General features: G+C 39.4%; 1 protein-coding gene across 1 annotated transcript in view; it reads left to right on the top strand.

The window, feature by feature from the left end:
* Positions 1–311: 311 nt before the first annotated feature.
* Positions 312–18,946, top strand: part of LOC119408698 (golgin subfamily A member 4) — a 44,709-nt gene continuing 26,074 nt past the window's right edge. Inside the window, exons 1-9 of the mRNA XM_037675539.1 lie at positions 312–332; positions 7,956–8,269; positions 10,132–10,464; positions 10,923–11,084; positions 14,177–14,389; positions 16,374–16,487; positions 16,707–16,853; positions 17,076–17,246; positions 17,925–17,984. Coding sequence (XP_037531467.1) covers positions 8,114–8,269; positions 10,132–10,464; positions 10,923–11,084; positions 14,177–14,389; positions 16,374–16,487; positions 16,707–16,853; positions 17,076–17,246; positions 17,925–17,984 — 1,356 coding nt within the window. The 5' untranslated portion in view covers positions 312–332; positions 7,956–8,113. The remainder of the gene's footprint in view (positions 333–7,955; positions 8,270–10,131; positions 10,465–10,922; positions 11,085–14,176; positions 14,390–16,373; positions 16,488–16,706; positions 16,854–17,075; positions 17,247–17,924; positions 17,985–18,946) is intronic.

The following is an 18,946-nucleotide window of genomic DNA, read 5'->3' on the forward strand; positions in this document are numbered from 1 at the left end:
TTGTACAATTTATAATTATAATGCACTTTTTTTTTTCCAGATAATGCATTTGACTATTACAATATAATATAAACACATTTTTATTTTATTTTAAATCTATATCGGAGCCACCATGCACTGTGTGACGTACGACTCCGCACCGGATGCGTGCCCGTCCACGCGTTAAGCGCGCGCGGTGTCATCCTTGAACACGCAGTCAGGTTTACTGTACCCGCTGCCAGCGCCAACCATCCGGATTTGGGCGGGACGGTCCCAGCACCGTGTCTCCTCCACCCCTCCATTACCAGTCCGCATAAGAATGGCGCATGCATAGCCATCAACATGTTGGGCAGGTAGTTGTCGCGCCTCTGCTGGAGACGCCCTTGTCAATAGGAGAACCTTTATTTATTTGTTTGTTTGTTTGACTCGCGGTGATAAAACGTAAAGGAACGTATGACGTAGCGCGAGCTCCCGAACGTGTGTGTGTGGGCGTGGAAGAAATTAACGTGCGGCGCGCGTGAGGGCAGAGGAGGAGAGAAGCCTGGGCTGGCGGAGTAAAGCAGCCGGACAGGCTCCATTCTCCTCGGCTGTGAGGAGCAGCTCCGGCCGTTAACCGGGAAAAGTGCCCAGTTTGACGCGGGGTGAAGCTGTGAACGTTCGGTTCGCAGTCCGCGTTTAAAAAGTGACTCAGTTCATTGGACCGAGCCCCGCTCACCCTCCTTTCCTCCTCCACCCCATCTCTTCCTGGATGTGTAGCGCCGCTTCACCTCAAGTCAAGAAGCCGCTCGTGTGACCGCCGCTTCGGACCTCCAATTCATTTCAGGTGGGCTTGTTCGGTTGGCTACTTCTTCCGGTGGCTATTTTCTGGAACACATATCCGCGTTTGCTAATTCAGCGGTGCCGTAGTAGACCCCCCTGCTAAACTGGGGTTAATTGTTTTAGGGGGGGGGGGGGGGAGGCTTAACCCGCTAGCTTAAAAAAAAAAAGTAACGACAGACCCTCGTCTCTGCCAGCTAGCTAGACGAAGCCCGAGGCGTGACGACAACATGAACACGTCTAACGTCTGGTTTCTTTGGCCCGGTGCAGCTTTTCCGCTAGTAAAAATGTCTATGGCCGTGGTTTGCGGTGAAACCATGAGGCAGGGGAGACGGAGGACACCGGGCTGGAGGATGCTGCAGCAGTCAGCAGACCCTCGCATGTCGCCGCGGGGTGTGGTTGGCAAACAGGACGAACATCCTCCCTCCAGCAGCACCCTTTAATCTCCTCTTTGACAGCCCATTAGAGGGGCACACCACAACACATTAAGCCATCACATCTTCCAGCATATTCTTTTTTTTTTGTTATTCTGCCTGCTGTCTGTCAGAAGAGGTTATGTCAGGCAGCTCTGGAGGCTGTAAATCTGACCCAGTGGACACACTCCTGTTTGATCAGAGGCTGCATGACATCTTGTGGGGCTTCTGAAGAAATCTGTTCTTCACACACGAAGATGTGGTCACTGTTTACTGTACTTCATTTTATAACTATTCGTCTTCCGTTGGCAATAAAATCAAGAGTTTTTGACAGTCACTACACCTTTCGGTGTGGGAATCTTTAGATGCACCTTCATTTACGATTCAGAGGGCTGCGATGCAATTTTAAAGCAAGTACTGATGCATTTTTAAGCCTCCGTAATTACACTTCATGGAGAATCCCGTGCATAGATTCTCATGCAAATATCATCAAATATTTTGCTATACTCTGCAGCCTAAAATGGTTTGCATTCAAACAAGACGATGGGGACTAAATGAACAAAAGTGCAGTGGCATAAGATTGTGTGGCCAATGGATGTCATGCGCCCCACAACGTAGAGCAGCATTTTCACAACTTTCGTCCCATTGTAAAGTGTGGGGATGGCTGTGTTAGACATACATAAAATTCTGGCATTCAACCACTGAATCCTTTGCAGTCAACTTTGTAATGTTGAGTGGAAACTTTGGAGTTGCTCACTCTGTTAGAAGCTGCAACGAGTAGATACCACTGGCTGTTTTGTTTTTTCCTCCGGGTGGAAACACGTACACAACTTTCACATCAGGTGGCACATGTCAACACCATTTTCCCTTTTAACTTTGGAATAGTGTGCGGTTGGTGTGTTTTGTTTAACCGTCTCATTCTCATCTTGTCGTGTGCACGCCATAAACGACTTTAGAGTTATTAATATGTAACAATTGATTTTTGGCGCTTCAAAATAAATTCACAATCATTCACGATACATTGAAAACTAAATTATAACCCCACCCTACTTACTCTTTTTCCACTTCTGTTCTTCTAAACATAATTTTGTAAGACTTGTTCCTCATTGATAATCCCATCCCTTCTTCCATATCTCTGCCATCCATACTCTGAAAGACGAGACTAATCCACTGATTTTTTTTTACCGTTGTATGTATGACTCTCAAGACAGCATCTCTTTAGTCTGTGCATGATACAACTTTGTTATTACTGCAGTGACATGTCCTCCTGATGGAATGACACAATTGCTATCATACATGTAGATGCACGTATGTGTGCAAAAGCCTTACACTTACATGCAGATATTGGTTTTATTCAGGCTGAAAACACAAAGTGCCTCCAGAAAGAACGAGTATAAGTGCACATTATTAAGGTGTTTAAATTCTGAGCAAGAAAACAAGCAGTACAATACAAGTAAACAAGTCTTAAATCTAGAGAAGGACTTTATGCCTATTTGTTTGGGTTGACTAATCATCAGGGTCAGTTACTTGTAGTCATTAAGCTGTCGTAGTAGTTTTTCAGGTCAACACTGGTGTTGCTCTTGGCTGGGTCGCTCAGCCTTTTAAAGTAAGTGTGTGTGAGAGGACTGTAGAGGGATGTTTGGAGGGTTGCCAGACCTCTACAATCTGCTGATGCTGATGCGACTTCAATGTGAAGGCATGTTTGTGTGTGACATAAGCATGTTAGCCCAGCACTACAACAAATGTCCAGTATATAAGATACTGTGTAGCAGTTTGTCCCTCATAGTAAGTTTATTTAAACTAACCAGAGTTTTTGTTTGAGCTCACATTTGTCGGTGAATTTAATGGAATTTTGTGTACGTTTCAGTGATGTTTAGTTTGACACTCTGTAGACGTGTGTGGTACGTCTGGCTTTGAGGAAGTCCATCTGTTTTTGTGCAATAAACTTGTGGCTGTTGCAGAAACATAATGTTTAACACGTTGAACTGTCCCAAGCCAGAAGTTAGCTATTACAATAATAATACCATAGTATTAATAATGTGCAAGGCCTGCAGATCTGAACCAGATACCTGTTACTGTGAAAGAGTGCAGTTTTACATTAAAACCCACTACCTTCCTTGGCTTTACACCATTTTATAACCTTTTGAATTTTCCAGGTTTTATGTTCTGGTTAAGAGGAAAATATGCTGCAGGAACAATCCAACATTAATTTCACTTAAAAAAAAATAAAAATAAAACACAATAATAAGTTGGGAGTTAAGACAAAGAACATATATCTGTAATAAATAGACTCACGATGAGACTATAAACTTAAAAAAAACAAACAGTTGGCTGCCAAATAGGAGGCAGATAAACTTGTTTTTTTTTGTCCTCTCCAAGGATTTTAAGTATCACATTATCAACTGGCTCCAGCTGTTCCAACTGACTACTTTCCAGATCAGTTACTACCGGTAAATAGTTTTACAACCCACGTTCACAGTCACATCTTTCAACTAAACTCTATAAAGTCCCAGAAGTGTGTTTTGAACATAAGAATTGTTTTCTGAAGAAAGTTTGTTACATTATTCATCATTATTCAGCTAAGGTTAAAACATCAGGCTGCTGCAAGTTTTTCTTTTTATGTACATCAGTGCAGATATTTTATGTAACTTTTTTGCTGCCTCACAGTCACTGTTAGTTTATACTGTTGCAGATGTTTCATTACCGCATAATTTATTATCACTTATTCACTACAGCTTTAATTAAGTGAACAAGATGTAGTGCTTCAGATGATTGTAAGTACATTCACTGCATTTACCTGGTACTTGAAGTGCCATTTTTGTTAATTTTTATTCAGTATATGCAACTGCAAGACAGTACTTGACTGACTTAAAAAAACATGACTATTGTCTAATTCAGTCAAGAATGTGGAATTTTATCAGGTATTTATGATTGGTAAGTGGACTGGTAAAAAGCGGGCTGTCATTTGTCTGTTAAAAGGTTTATTTCCACTTTGAGGCTTGCAGAATGTAAGCTGTCTATAGAGCTAGAAGAGGTAATTTCAGGTCTTTGACTTGCACTGGCTTTCATTTACTTCTTTGAACATTAAAGGTTCTTGTTAGCATCACAGTGCCCCTATAAACTGTTCCAGTCCCCTATACAACATTCCTGGTTTTCAATGAGCTATAAACTTTGAGTTTTAGTGCCTGTTTGCCATCATGGGACCATGTGGCTCTATGAGGATTTCTGTTGGTGTTGTGTGTTTTTGAGTCTGCTCTCACATGTTGGTTTTAAGAAAGGTAACAGTTTATTATTTTATTCTTACTTGTGCCGTCATGGATAAACATTAATTGATTGGTATTGAAGTGTTGAACATATGATATGCATCAAGTCTTTAAGAAAAGACGTTTAATCCGGTCTTCTTAATCCATATATACATACCTTACCATACCATTTTATTTATAGAGCACTTAAAACAGCGACAAGGCCAACCAAAGTGCTGTACAGACAGAAAAACAGGTAACACACTAAGCAATATACAAAATGAAGTAAATCAGAATATAGACATAAAAACGATGCAGATAATGACAACTAACCAGTGTGGAGCGTACAGGATCGAAACACAGATCATCTGGTGTTGAAAGTTACTGAATAGTAGTGGGTTTTTAAACAGGACTTGAAAACCGAGAGGGAGGGGGCCTGTCTGACAAGCAGAGGTAACTCGTTCCAAAGTCTTGGTCCTGCTACAGAGAAGGCCCTGTCACCTCTGCGCTTAAGACGAGTTCCTGGAAATGTGAGGAGCAACTGGTCCGCTGACCTCAGGGAACGTGGTGGGACATACGGCTGTAGCAGATCAGAGAGATGGGGGAGGGGGGTGGGGGCGACACTGTTCAGTGATTTGTAGACATACATGAGTATTTTGAACTGGATTCGAAGGTGAACCGGTAACCAGTGCAGTGAGGCCAAAACTGGTGTAATGTGCTCTCTTTTGCCTGTACTGGTTAAAAATCGGGCTGCTGCATTCTGGACCAGTTGTAGTCGTGCAATGGAGGTTTGACTGATACCAAACAGGTGTGAATTGCAGTAATCAAGCCTAGATGTAATGAATGCATGCATTACTGTCTCCAGGTTATTTTTGGACAATATGGGCTTCAGTTTAGACAGCCGCCTCAGTTAGAAGAAACAGGATTTAACAATCATGTTTATATGATTGTTAAGTTTCAGGTACGGGTCTATTATCACTCCCAGATTAGTGACTCTTTGTTTTTCTGACAGGGTTAGAGCGGAGAGGTCGATGCAGTGGTTTGTGATCGTGTCGTTGGGAGGGAACAACATGACTTCAGACTTCTTTTCATTGAAACTTAAGAAGTTTAAAGCCATCCAGTCCCTGATGCCAGCCAGGCATATACATGTATATAACCTCTGAAACAAACCGTTATGCCTCAGTCATTTCAGTGTAATGGCACAGACTAGCATAAACATGCTGAAAATGATGGCAGGCTTGGTGCACATACATCATTCAAATTGACGTACAATTTTTACTTCACAACTCAACACTGGCCCACTGTAAATAGGAGCACATTTGTTATTTATGTGAATAAGCGATGAGGTCTTTTGGTCCAGATGTGAATATGTGTCAGCTGTGTCTGTTTCCAGTTGTTCAGTTTAAGGCTCAGAAAATGAGTGCTTGTGACAGTGCTCTCTGTGTGTGAATGATTTCTCTCTCTGGGTCTGTCTTGCTGTGTCTCTGAATGGGAGTGAGATCAGTAACAACAAAGTGTGTAAGAGCGAGAGAGACTGTGTGGAAAGATGGAGGAAGCTCAGGAAATGTAAGAAAAGAAGGAGAGATGGTTGAAGCTAGAAAAGGTCTGTGACATTCTGTTTTCCTCCTTTTGTTTATTTTCTGTTATCTTGCCTGCTTATCGTATAGGATCTTTGCTCTTCATTCGGTTTCTCTCCCACCCTTTCTGCTTATCACGTTGAGTGCTGTGTGCAAATTCATTTAGAAGAAGCTTCCTAGCATGCTAGCATCGATGTTTCTCTCTTAGCCAACCTCAGCTAAAAGAAGAGGTCAAGATTACATCATTTGTGCATGCCTGTTTTTTATGTTCAATTTATGCATGGTTTTATCCACCGTTAGGATTCTGTTTTCCCCCATCATCCTTTGCAGTTGGAGGATGAAAGTATTTAAGAGCTAGGGTTGCCTTGGTAACAATTTCTGCCATCTGTGTACATTGGATGGATGTGTGGACAAAGATGGAAGCGTCTGAGGTCTGAATGTTTCCCTTGTCAGAGCATTATTTATTTAATAGCTCAGCAAAAGACTCGAAGGTTACTGGGTTACAATTTTCTCCAAGAGGAGTCCATTTTCAGCTCAATGATTTTGTATCGTTGGAGCAACACAGGTAGAAGAAAGTGCGCAATAAAAATGAATGCCCTCAGCTGGAACAATATAGTGGAATGAATAACAAATTATTTATTTATATCCTGTTTTTCCATGGGTTTGTGTTACTTTTTTATATCTTAGTCAAACCAATGCCAAATATTTTAATAGTTGATTTCTTTATAACAAAAATATATTTTTATTTTTAGAAATTCAAATTGAGTTGATTTTGTACTTCTTTAATAGCAGACGAAAAGTAGTTGTTAGCTGTAATAATGTCTGTTTTAGTTTAAAATGGCATTACTGAAATCAAATCCTGAAGTGTAGTTTGCTGATGGATGGAGTGGGAGGATTGTTCCGTTTATCAATCTTTTGTAAGACAAGTTTGTACATAATTCGTGTATATTTTTTTATTCTTTTGCATTAACTATTATGATAGTAATCAGAAATAAAATTGTCAAATAAATATCTTTCATAGATCTATTTGACAATACTTACTGTACTGGGTACAGCATGTTTAGGATGAATGTATTAAATATGGATGAAAACAACAGGAACAAAGAATATAAAAGGCATTTAAAAATACTTCTAAGAGTTTCAAGACAAAAAAAAAATTAATTGAATTTTATTACAAGATAATTGCTTTTAATACACTTAACATGGGCAAGTTGGAGATTGCTGGAAATGGAAATGGTCAATTTTCTTTTGTTTTAAATCAAACCGTAAACAAGTGAAGTAAGTTTGAGTAATTTGCTTTATTTTGACATTGCATGCCTGTGTGCTTTGCAGTGTAACTGCTTAAGCAATATCTTGTGCTGCACACAATGCACAATGTTCATTGTGTGCAGGTTGGTTTAAACTTTTAATTTAATCCAAGGTCACACTGCTGGATGCTTGTGTTCAATGAATTTCCAGTTAAGTTATAAATGAGTGATGCATCTGAATTTTAAATACTAATAGAGCAATACTGAAGCATTTTTAAGTGATGGATTTATTTGCCTAAAGACAGAATAACAGAAAGGAAGGTGGAAGGAAGGAAGGGAAGTAGGTAGGTCAAAATATATTCTACTGACAACTAAATGAAATCTTTGTGGCCAAATGCATTTTCATGCACTGTGAAGCTTCTCAGTGCAATCCACGGAGTGAAACTGGATGATGATAAATTGCTCTTGTGTGTTGAAAGAGAAAAGGGTGACAGAGGAGAGTGCAAACGTTCTCAAAATAGTCTGCTTTGCTTGGCTGTGGTGTGTCATGTGAACTGGACCCTCCTGTTGTGTGTTTTACAAGATAGTTATTATTTATTTATTTATTTTAAAATAACCCAGTTTTAATCAATGTCTCACACTTTTCCCATTTTTTTCTTTGCTTGTCTGTCTGTCAAAAAGAAAGTCCAGCATCCTCTAGCAACGATGTAGATGGTGGTGAAAACATGATGATGATGATGATGCAGGGCATTGCAAGGAGGAGGAGCAGTGATTGACGCTCTCCTCCGTTTGCCACATCCTGCACTCAATGACCGTCCTGAGAGGACGGCTAGAGGACTATGTCATCAACCACACCCCCATCGGCCCAACCCCCTAAAAAGGGAAGGAAGTCGGAGAAATCAGAGGTGATGGCTGATTCACCACAGTCCACCAACGAAGAACTCAGGAACAAACTCATGGACGTTCAGATCGAGCTGCAGCAGGAGCGAGGCAAGGTGAGACAGAGGAAGAAAAGGAAGGGTTGTGTATGAAACTAAAAACCTTGGTACCAGAATCATAATCATCTGTTAGAATGCAATTAAGACAAAAATGTCATGATAATGGTATTGAGATAGGGATTTTTTTTCAGTAACTGATAGGTTTCTCCTTCTTAACATTTACAGGTTCATATTGTCTGCTGAACTATGAGTCAGGATTGTGTAGTAAAAATAAAACCTGCCAACATTGCAGTCCAATCAGGCTTTCATCATATAACGCTCAGACAGAAGCTCTTGCTTACTGAAAAGGCACATACCAGTAATTGCAAGCAGGGATTTGTCAAAAGGCAGATGGGTGCAGAAATAAACAACAACAACAAATCTTTATGAAAGCAGGTTCCAGAAATCTTTGGCCATGGTAAAATTAATTCAATTCATTTATTCATCCAATTATTCCTTTATTTATACAGGCTAGTCTCATTGAGCTATGAGGACTCCTTTACAAGAGACAAATATTGTAGAATTACGCTGCTCAAGGTGTCTGCATGTTGGAGTAGTTTTGTTACTTTCATTCTGAGATATTGCATTTGAAAACTTTAATTCCTGTTTTTCTGGATATAAATCACTTTTTTGGGATGATAATTTCCTCTGATATCAGATGCTGTGTAGCTGGAAGGATTTTACTGAAACTTTTTTACTTTTGGACACTTGCTATGATGCGTAACCATGGCAACATTGTTTTTTTTTTTTTAACAACTGGGAGCAGCTGATTAACATCTCAAAGCTCAGATAATACCTCAACTACAGCCCCAAATCCCATATGCGTTGTAAAGGAGGGGCCGTTGATGCATCTTCGTCTTCATGGTGGTGGTGCTCGAGTACCTGACCGCCAAAATCCTGTAGCTGGTGGGAAACACGGCTTGTGACAACAAGAAAACCAGGATTATCCCCCGACACCTTCAGTTGGCTGTCTGCAATGATGAGGAGCTCAACAAGCTGCTGAGAGGAGTGACCATCGCTCTGGGAGGAGTTCTGCCCAACAGTCATGTGGTCCTGCTGCCCAGGAGTACCGAGAGGCCTGCCAAGTCCAAGTAAACGGCTCAACATCTGTGGCCAGTTTCTTCAGATCTGCTATAAGATGGACCACTACAAGCGATCCTTCCTGCCCACAGCCATCACCAGAACATATCTTTAAAGAAACCAGGAGAATGAGCTACAACAACATTTCATTTCCCTCTGGAATTAATAAAGTATTTTTGAATTGAATTGAATTGAAGAACATAAAAGTATACATTTCAGCAAGCAAGGATCTGTAGTGTAATGTCAACTGGTGATGAGCTGATTATTTTTCTGCACCTAACCTATACAATTATCTTCTAATCAGCCAACCAAACCTGACCCGATTTGACCTTAACTTAACTTTAACTGTCATTAGTATAAATTTAATCTTATTATCTTCCTTCTGATTTTTTAAACTCACTGTAATAAAGTATGTTACTCTGCAGTATGGTAATACTGAGGGCTTAGGAAACCTGAAAGTCCTGACTTTGAACTCAGCAGAGTTGTGCAGAAATGCTTTGCAACAGCTTCTGAATGCCTCTGCTAAATAGAATAGGACAAAGTTCAAAGGAAAGGTGTCTTTCACTTGTAGGATCATTCCCAGGAAGCAGGACCATTTGTCTGTACTTGAATCCTCCTTCTGACACTCAGTCTATCTCTTGTCTTTGTTTTTGGACATTGACAGTAGAAGTAATGAAAGTATGCTTTTTTCTGTTTTATGATGAGGCACAAACTTTCAAACATGCATACTTTCAGCAAAGATGCATACTGTGTCTTGATGTCTTAACATCATATTTTTCTTCGTCACGTTCTTCCTGCAGGTCTGTAAGCTCCGTGAGCGTCTGCAGGAACAGCGACAAGCTCGGGAGCTTGAGCAGCACAAGCATGCCGTGGCGCTCACTGACCTGCGCGCCAAACTCCATGAAGAAAAACTACGTGATATAGCTGCTGCCCGTGAGGCCCTGGCGCGGCAGCACGAAACCGAGTTGGCTCGGGTGATAAAGATCCGGGATACAGAGGTGCAGAGGCTCCAGGGTCTTGTAAACGCACTGAGGGATGGAGCAGCTGACAAGCTCAAAAATGCTCTTCTCGCAGAGGCTCGAGAGGAGGCCAGGAGAGCTTTTGATGGGGAGAGACTAAAGCTACAGCAGGAGGTAGGTTTAATCACGTACAGTATGTGGGTGAAAGCTCCTGAGTGGGACCATACTGCATGTACTGTAATAGCTATACAAAATATAATTAGTTTTTGCATAGTGTGAGCTCACAGACATTTCAACAAACTTTGAGGACTTTTTCTTTAAACATTGTGCTGATAAAAGCATGTTTTTTGGGAAAATTTGTGAGTATACATGAGTGTGTGCGTCCACATGATTGTAATACTTTGCACACCTTTTGTAAATTTACCACAGAAAAACAGGAAACAAGTTTGAAAAGTTTGTTGCCAGGCCATTGTTTCTCTGTAACTTCCCCAGACGAGCAGGGCACCGACATAACAGTTTAATGGAGTTACAAGTGTAAACAAATATTTGAATCTTTATTGCTTTCATGTGTTAATTTTTGCAGTGAATTAATGTTTTTATTGTGTGTATGGGGGTTGGGGATGGTTCTTTAGATTCAGGAGCAGAAACTGGCCAGGAAACAAGCTGAGGAAGCGTTAGCAACTGCTCTTCAAGCTGATAAAGCCAAAGCTGTTGATCTCCGCACAGCTTATCAACAGCACCAAGATGAGGTGCATCGCATTAAGCGAGACTGTGAGAAAGACATCCGTCGACTGGTAAGACCACATTAAACTAAGATGAAGTCCATGAACAAAGTGTTTTATCTGTTTAAATGATCAGACAATAGTTAACAAATGACTGTTGTCATTTCATGATATTAGGTTGATGCACATACTAGCTATAATTTTCTAGCTACAAGCATTTTCCTGTGTCATAATTAAGTATTTTTATTTTGTATATAAATGTAAACACACAAAAATAAAAAAATTCAGTTTAAATGTATTTTCGCTGTGTTGGAAAAATATTTTAATCAAAGTTTATAATGTTCAGACATAAAAAAAAAACCCAGAATAAAAGGCATTTGAAGTTCATTCTTGTGATAATGTCTTTGGCCAGCATTGATATTTTAAATATTTAATTTACAAAACTTTCTTTTAATCTTTTAAAGTTAATGGGAGCTTTTTTTTTACATTTTTTGTGCAGTACCTGACCATTTTCAGAGCAATGTTTAGGTTTTTTGTTAATCATTTGAGTATAAAAAGGTTCCTAAACCTAAGGGATGAACCAGTTTCGTGTCATACATATATTCATTTATATAATATGCATATTTCACACATTTGACTTGAATAAATTTCATTCAACCTTTATTTATACATGTTAGTTCCCAATTAGCCTCGAGGACTCATTTACAAGAGAAACCTGACGACAGACAACTTAACATAGAACCAGTTTTAAATTAGATCTTTAGGCACTTTTCTCAGCTTCCTGTCACAAAAACACAATTTGTTTTCCTTAGATAAAATTATATATATAAAAAAGAACATTACCACAGTTTGATGGATATAGAATAGTATTTTAAAACCAAAAGTGATTCCCAAAGAGCTAGTAGCTAAAAACTTACAATAGAAGATTACCTCAGGGTGCTGCATTTCTGAAGTCTTTGCTGAAAAATTTCCTGTGTCCTAAATACATAATTTTCAGTTATTGTTCATATTTGTTCTTTTGTCTTCCAACTTTTTTCAGTTTTCATCACATATGTTTTCATGGCCACCTGGACAGAAATAAAAACTTTGAAAGCCCCTCAGAAAGTTTGGAGAATTGTTGATTAACACCCCTTTTAATGGATTACAAGAAATTCTGGCTCCTTTAACAAAAAGTTTAAAACATCACTTAATTAATAATCAGTAGATTACATATTAACATATTTCAACTTTTCACAGTACTGTGTACAATTTACTGTATGAACAGGTGCTTTCAAATAAGAATTTGTATACTACTGTAGGAGGGGGCTGCGGTAGCTTGGTGGTCAGTGCCATGGTCTTCTTGCAATCCTGAGGTTGCGGGTTCGAGCCCAGGTTGTGTCAGGAAGGACATCTGGCATGAAACAAATGGTCAAATCTTTCATGCGAGTTTGCTCGCTGTGGTGACCCCTGAAGAATGGAGCAGCCAAAAGAAACTTTCTATATTGCTGTAGGAACAAATATCATGATTTCTGCTGAGGAATTGCCTGTTAAATGCAGCAGCTGATATTTTTATAGTCCGTACCTGTCAGAGTCAGAGATTCTTTATTGTCATTGTCATGTGGTACATGTGGTGGAGCGAAATTATGTACACAAGGTCCCAGTTACATCCAACAATAAAATGTACAAGAAAAACAGTAATAACATCTAAGATATGAACTAAGAAAAACATCAAATAAATATACACTAAGCACTCATAACATAAAACATTGAACATCAGCACAAACATGAACATGAGTCTGTGAGCAGATGTGCACGCATGAACACATCAACATTGAAACAGATCAGCAGCAACATGAAACAGATCAGCAGCAACATGATATGGTTTTTCACAGTGATTATTCTAGTTAGAGATTCATGAGTCTAACAGCCACAGGGTAGAAGCTGTTCCTCAGTCTAGTGGTTCTACACTTAATGCTCCTTAACCTCCTTCCTGAGGGGAGTGGGGCAAAAAGTGTGTGTGCTGGGTGAGTGAGGTCCTTCATGATGCAGGTGGCCCTCTTCCTGCATCTGGAGGTGCAGATGTCTGTGATGGTGGGGAGGCTGATTCCGACAGATTTCTGTGCAGCCTTCACCACTCTCTGCAAAGCTTTTCTTTCTGCAGCTGTGCAGCCTCCATGCCACACGTTGATGCTGGAGCACAGGATGCTCTCCACTGCACACCTGTAGAAGGAGGTGAGGACTGAGCTTCCCAGACCAGCTCGCCTCAGCCGTCTGAGGAAGTAGAGTCTCTGATGAGCTTTCTTGATCAGGCTGGTGGTGTTGTTGCTCCAGCTGAGGTTGTCATTCATGTGTACACCCAAGTAATTCTAACTGGAGACCACTTCCACCGCGGATCCTCTTATGTTCAGGGGGGTGTAGATGTTTTTGTTCCTTCTGAAGTCCACAATCATCTCCTTTGTCTTCTTCACATTGATGTGAAGGTTATTCTCTTTGCACCAGCTCTCCAGGTGTTCCACCTCTTGCCTGTAGCTGGACTCATCATTGTTTGTGATGCATCCCACCACCGCTGTATCATCTGCAAACTTTACAATGATACAGCGGTGGTGGCCTGTCCTGACTACAGTTGAATATTGTCCATAGTCTCCTCACACCATCATCTGTTTTCCTTCTGCTGCAGTTCAGTTCCAGCTCAGAGCTTATCTTACTAATGTATAAAGTTTAGAGGCTAACTGTTCTTTTTTTTATCTTCACCATGTGCTTTTCTCCAAGATTAAACTTCCATATATCTGCTTCAGTTAGTCATAAACCTCTTTTCATACAGCAGGGCTGTAATAACAGCTCCAAGTGAAGGAATGCAAAAAAAAAATCGTTGACAGATGAAAAGAAGGCGGCACAGGAAGTACTGGTGTTAAAGAATAACTGAGGGAAGTAGAAGTGGTAATAATGCCACACAATTGTGTGAAGTGAGGGGAAGAATTAAGCTTCTAAAATTAATCACACCTTAAGAAGAATGTTTAAAATCTAGATTTTAGAACCTTGTTGCGTTATTTAGTCTGTTTTATGCAACTTAAATCTAAAAATACCTGAAGAATATTGGAATAGAAGAATATTAATTTAATCTTTTGAAAGCTGCATATTTGAGTCACTAACTCAGCATAACCTCTCTCCATCCACCCCTCCTGTAGATGGATGAGTTGAAGGCAAAGGACCGGGTGGTGTGTGCTCTGGAGAGAGAGCTGGGGTTGCAGGCTGGCTACACCCAGAAGCTTCAGCTTCAAAAAGAAGCCCTGGATGAACAGCTGGGTCAGGTACGAGAGGCTGAAAGATACAACCACGGCAGCCCCAAGCGAGAGGTGGTCCCTGGGCTAGGAGAAAATCCAGACCTGCTTAATAACCAGGTATAAACACACACAGAGGAAGCCACACGTGTACACATGATAACACATCCACGTGTACATGAATGCATTCATACTCAGCTATACAAGTTCTAAAACACGTCTTTGTTCATAAAGCATTACAGACTTGAAAGTAGCTGATTTTCTAAATCATGTTTCTATTGTTTTAGTGTTTTGAATATAAATTTATTTTAGACTGAAAGGATTTTTTACATTATGTAGTATGAACATATACTGATATATATTCATAAATTAAACGGATTCTTTCATTTTTCTGGACTGCATAATGTACGTGCATTGAATAATTAAAAATGTGACGTGAGACGTTAATTATCTTTGACTCATCAACGACAGTGGGTCATTTATGAACAGAATCAAGTTTAGCACATCACACATTTACATTAATTGGCAAAAATTGAAAATAACGACATCTTATTTAGCAGGTTTACAAGGAAGTAAACAATACGGCGATTGTTTTCTCACTTCCAGCAGTACGACATTGACCACACGGCGGTGGTTGAAAAACTTTGCTTCAGACATTTCTAAAAATATCTGTAATGATTTTTAGCAGATAGAAGAATTTTAAAGATGGGAAATGAAGTTTAAGTATGAGAGAGATGGGGAGGGAATTTGTCTGTTATAACCAGAAACAGCACGCTCCTTCTTTTCCAGCTTGACCCAACGGTACGCTTTGGTTGAGATCGACTCTTTTACCTTTGCAGATGATAGTTTCAGCGTTGGTGTAGAGCTCTCCTTTCAACTCTTTCAGCGTCTCCGTAAGAACAGCTAAACCTCGGGAGTCGTGAGATCATCCAGAACAGACATTTCATAATTCCCAGATCTTCTCTTGTTCAGCTTGATTTTTCTTCCATCAGCATCCTGAATTCCAGCCTTCATGAACTCTGGAACTGCACTGGGTTGAACTAGAAAGTACCAACATTTAAAGAGCTCTATTTCCGGTTCATTTGGGAGTTTCTGATTGGTCGATGGACCAAATCAGAGGTGTGTTTTGTGATGTAAGGTGTTATGAAAAGTCAAGGAAAAAGATTAAGATTGTTTAAGAACAGACAGAAGATATTATGAAGAACTTCAGACTTCGTGGAGTCAATTCTCTAGTATCTTGCTGTAAAAGTTAAACATGACATTTCTTTTTCAGTAAACTTGCAGTTGACCGAAACTTGAACTTTGACCAACTTACACACTTGCTCATTGAAGACAGAAAATCAGACAATGCATCATTAACCTGATTTCTTCTTTGAATGAGGATTAAAAATCATTATTACTGTTTCACAGTTGATTTAAAAATGAGTAGTTCACTTCAACATTTAAACATTGTTTGAACTAACACAATTTGATTATCAAACATTTGTAAAATAGTAATGATAATCGAAAGTAGTCTTCTTTTACTTGATTAATTCAAGAAAGAAAGTCTCAGGATGGGTCAACCTGTATTTCTGGATTCAAATCAATGAAATGACAGTTTCTGTCCCATAAGGTGCCTAAGGTCAAGGTTTTGACATCAGGCCTAGTTCACTACAATTACGTGAAGAATAATAAATCAATTGAAGGTCACAAACTGCCAGGTACATTTAGTACATTTTTTTAAAAGGATGATAAAGTCTTTAACATAGACATAAAAAAACTGCACAGGATTGTTGCAGTGAGTTTGGGTAATTTCCTGAAATGCTGTAGCAGCATATTAGGAAATAAGTCTATTATTTATGTTACAGCTTTTTATAGATTTCTAACCTACCCCTTAAAATGTATGTAACACAAATTTCTGGTTCTTTTTCATGCAGTATTTTTTTGACAGAGGAAAACCCAAATATGATTACTTGCACATACAGATTCACATTTTGAAATGGCAACTCATCTTTCATCCCATTGCCTCCTCTTTCCTGTCCACCTCCATTACCTGCCTGCCTGCATGTTCTCCCTTTTTCAGTTGTTATCTTGCTCCTCCTACCCTGTGCCCCCTGCTCAACAGGAGGTGGAAGAACGTGACCTGAGGAGGTTCCAGCTGAAAATTGCAGAGCTTCACTCCGTCATTAGGAAACTGGAGGACAGAAATGCACTGCTGGCGGACGAGAGGAACGAACTAGTGAGGAACATGCATGCAGATGTGCATGTGGTTTTTGGCTTCACAACTTGTGCACTTATTGTTAGCACAAATGTGTACATAAAACACATTTATTTGTCAATGAAATGTGTATTAAAACGTGTAACCCTGATACTACTGCTGCTGAACTGAACTGGAATTCTTCGTAAACAAAGGTCAAGATTGCAACGTTTCCCCACCCTGTTTCCTTCCTCTGTTCAGCTGAAGCGGGTGCGAGAGGCAGAGAGCCAGATGAAGCCCCTGTTTGAGAAGAATAAGCGCCTGTCCAAGAAGAATGATGACCTCCTGCAGACACTGCAGCGTATGGAGGAGAAACTCAAGAATCTGAGTCGCGAGAATGCAGAAATGGTAAGTCGAACTTACCCTTACCGTTGCTTCTTAATTAATTCAGGTTATTAACTGAAACTAATGTATAAAAATTTAACTACTGTAGTCACAAGATTTCTTCGTTTGATTTAGGAGGAAATTTATGTTTTGATCATCACTGAGCTCTTTATTTCATAGAGAGCAGGACCTCTACTGGTAGTTGTAAGCACTAAACAGAATTTGGCATCTGCTTCTCTTCTTCAGAAGGAAAAGGCTTCCTCCTCTAGGCCCCCGTCACAGCAACAATCCACTCAGCCTCAGTTAAAGCGAACAAGCTCCCTGACTGACCTTAGTCACGCCCACGAGGAACAGGAAATGCAGTTCCTCAAGCTGCAGGTTGCTGAGCAACGAGGCATCATTGACGAGCTCACGCAGGTCAGGATTTTATTCAAAACATTAAGGTCACATGTAAATAAATCAATAACTTACCTTTTATTTATTACTGTATTGTATTTTTAATAGTAATGTCTTCCTTGGTGTATAGTGTTTTGTGAGCAATGCTATGCATGACACAAAGTTTAGTGTCATAATGGTTTTCTTATAAACCTCTAAGGCCAGCAGGCAAAATTTCCAGGCTGAATTTGTTAGTTAATGTGCACAAATAACATAAGTGTTAGTTTTACATGAATTTCATACAATTACCTGCACACATATGCAATTCATTGTAACTGTATTAGTTTTCGGTTTATATCTCCACATCCCTTTTCCTTTTCGATAGCAACAACTTGAATACCTTCAGAAAAGTCCGTTTAAGTTTTATTTAATGCAGTTTTAGTTTACATGGTCTTCAACCCATCAGAAAATGGCTTAGTGATGTGAACTGATCCTTATTTTAAAGCTCAGCTTGTCACAAACTACTATTTTTAATAATCAGAGCATTATTTGTAAGAGTGATCTAAAGTTAGTTTTTCACTGAACACTGAGGTTTACAGTATTTTTTTCCTGCTGATAAGTCCATTTTTAATAAATCATTTTGAATTTTATGTCTTTACAGAAAGGTCTGATTTGCTAGAAATAAAGTGAGGTATTTATTTAGTGTGTGTTTGCCTTTAGGAACGTGACAAATTTGTGATGAACAAGAAGAGCAGGAAAAAATCATCCAAGCTGACAAAAGTAAGCATCCTTTGTGTTTTAAACCTACTGATGATCCAACAATATGTAACTAAGCAACTGTCCTATTTGTGGTTGATGGATCCTTGAGCATTTCCTCAGTTGGTAGTCTTTGTGTGTGTTTGTGATTAATTGGGCTCAAGGGACAGTGGTGGCAGCATGAGGATATACTCTTCTCTTACTTGAACGATTCCCATAGCTAGTTGATTTTTTCCTTCCATCATTTTTTATTTATTTATTTGTGTATTTATTGTTATTGTTGCACAATTAACATGTCCCGAAGAGCTCTTAATATTTTTGTGTTAAGCGAGACAAATTGGGAAAAATAGATGCTGTGATGCGTCTGCGCATTTAAGGGCATGTTTGAACTTTTTTATCAGGTGACATTTTGGAGTCCATGATGTTGCTAGGAGGAGGGGTTTGTAGTTTTATGACATACATTTAGTTTGTGCTGTTGGAACAGAGGAGCCGCAGCCACTTGAGCTTTGGAGCTGCTTGCAGTGATTTCACTCACTTTTTGTTGGATTGTAACCTGAAACGTTTCTGCTTTTTCATTTTGTGTGCGAGTGCAAAAGAAAAAAAATTGTTCTTTTTGAAATTACTGAAGCCCTGGATTATACTCTGCGGATTAACTGCTTTGGTGCAAGAAATAGTTGTAAGGATATTTTGTAGTTTAGTGTTTTTTATAGATCATGACAGAATACATCCTTCTTGTCCTCTATTTTTCCGCCTTCATTTGTTTGTGTGCCCTGGTCTGCCTTTATTTTTCTGGTTGCCAGGAGATGACTTATAAACATGACGGTGAGGATGTTGTGGGAAAAGCAAATGATAAGTATCAAGTAGACAAAGATGCAGCGACTTGATCTGGTTTATATAAAATTTGATAAATTATAAGATGACATTGCCTGCTTTTGGCAATGTTTTTGACAAAATCTTTATAATTTACAACATATGTTTTGATTTAA

The sequence above is a fragment of the Nematolebias whitei genome, chromosome 4 (assembly GCF_014905685.2).
Source record: "Nematolebias whitei isolate Nwh7 chromosome 4, NemWhi1, whole genome shotgun sequence".
Taxonomy (NCBI): Eukaryota; Metazoa; Chordata; class Actinopteri; order Cyprinodontiformes; family Rivulidae; genus Nematolebias; species Nematolebias whitei.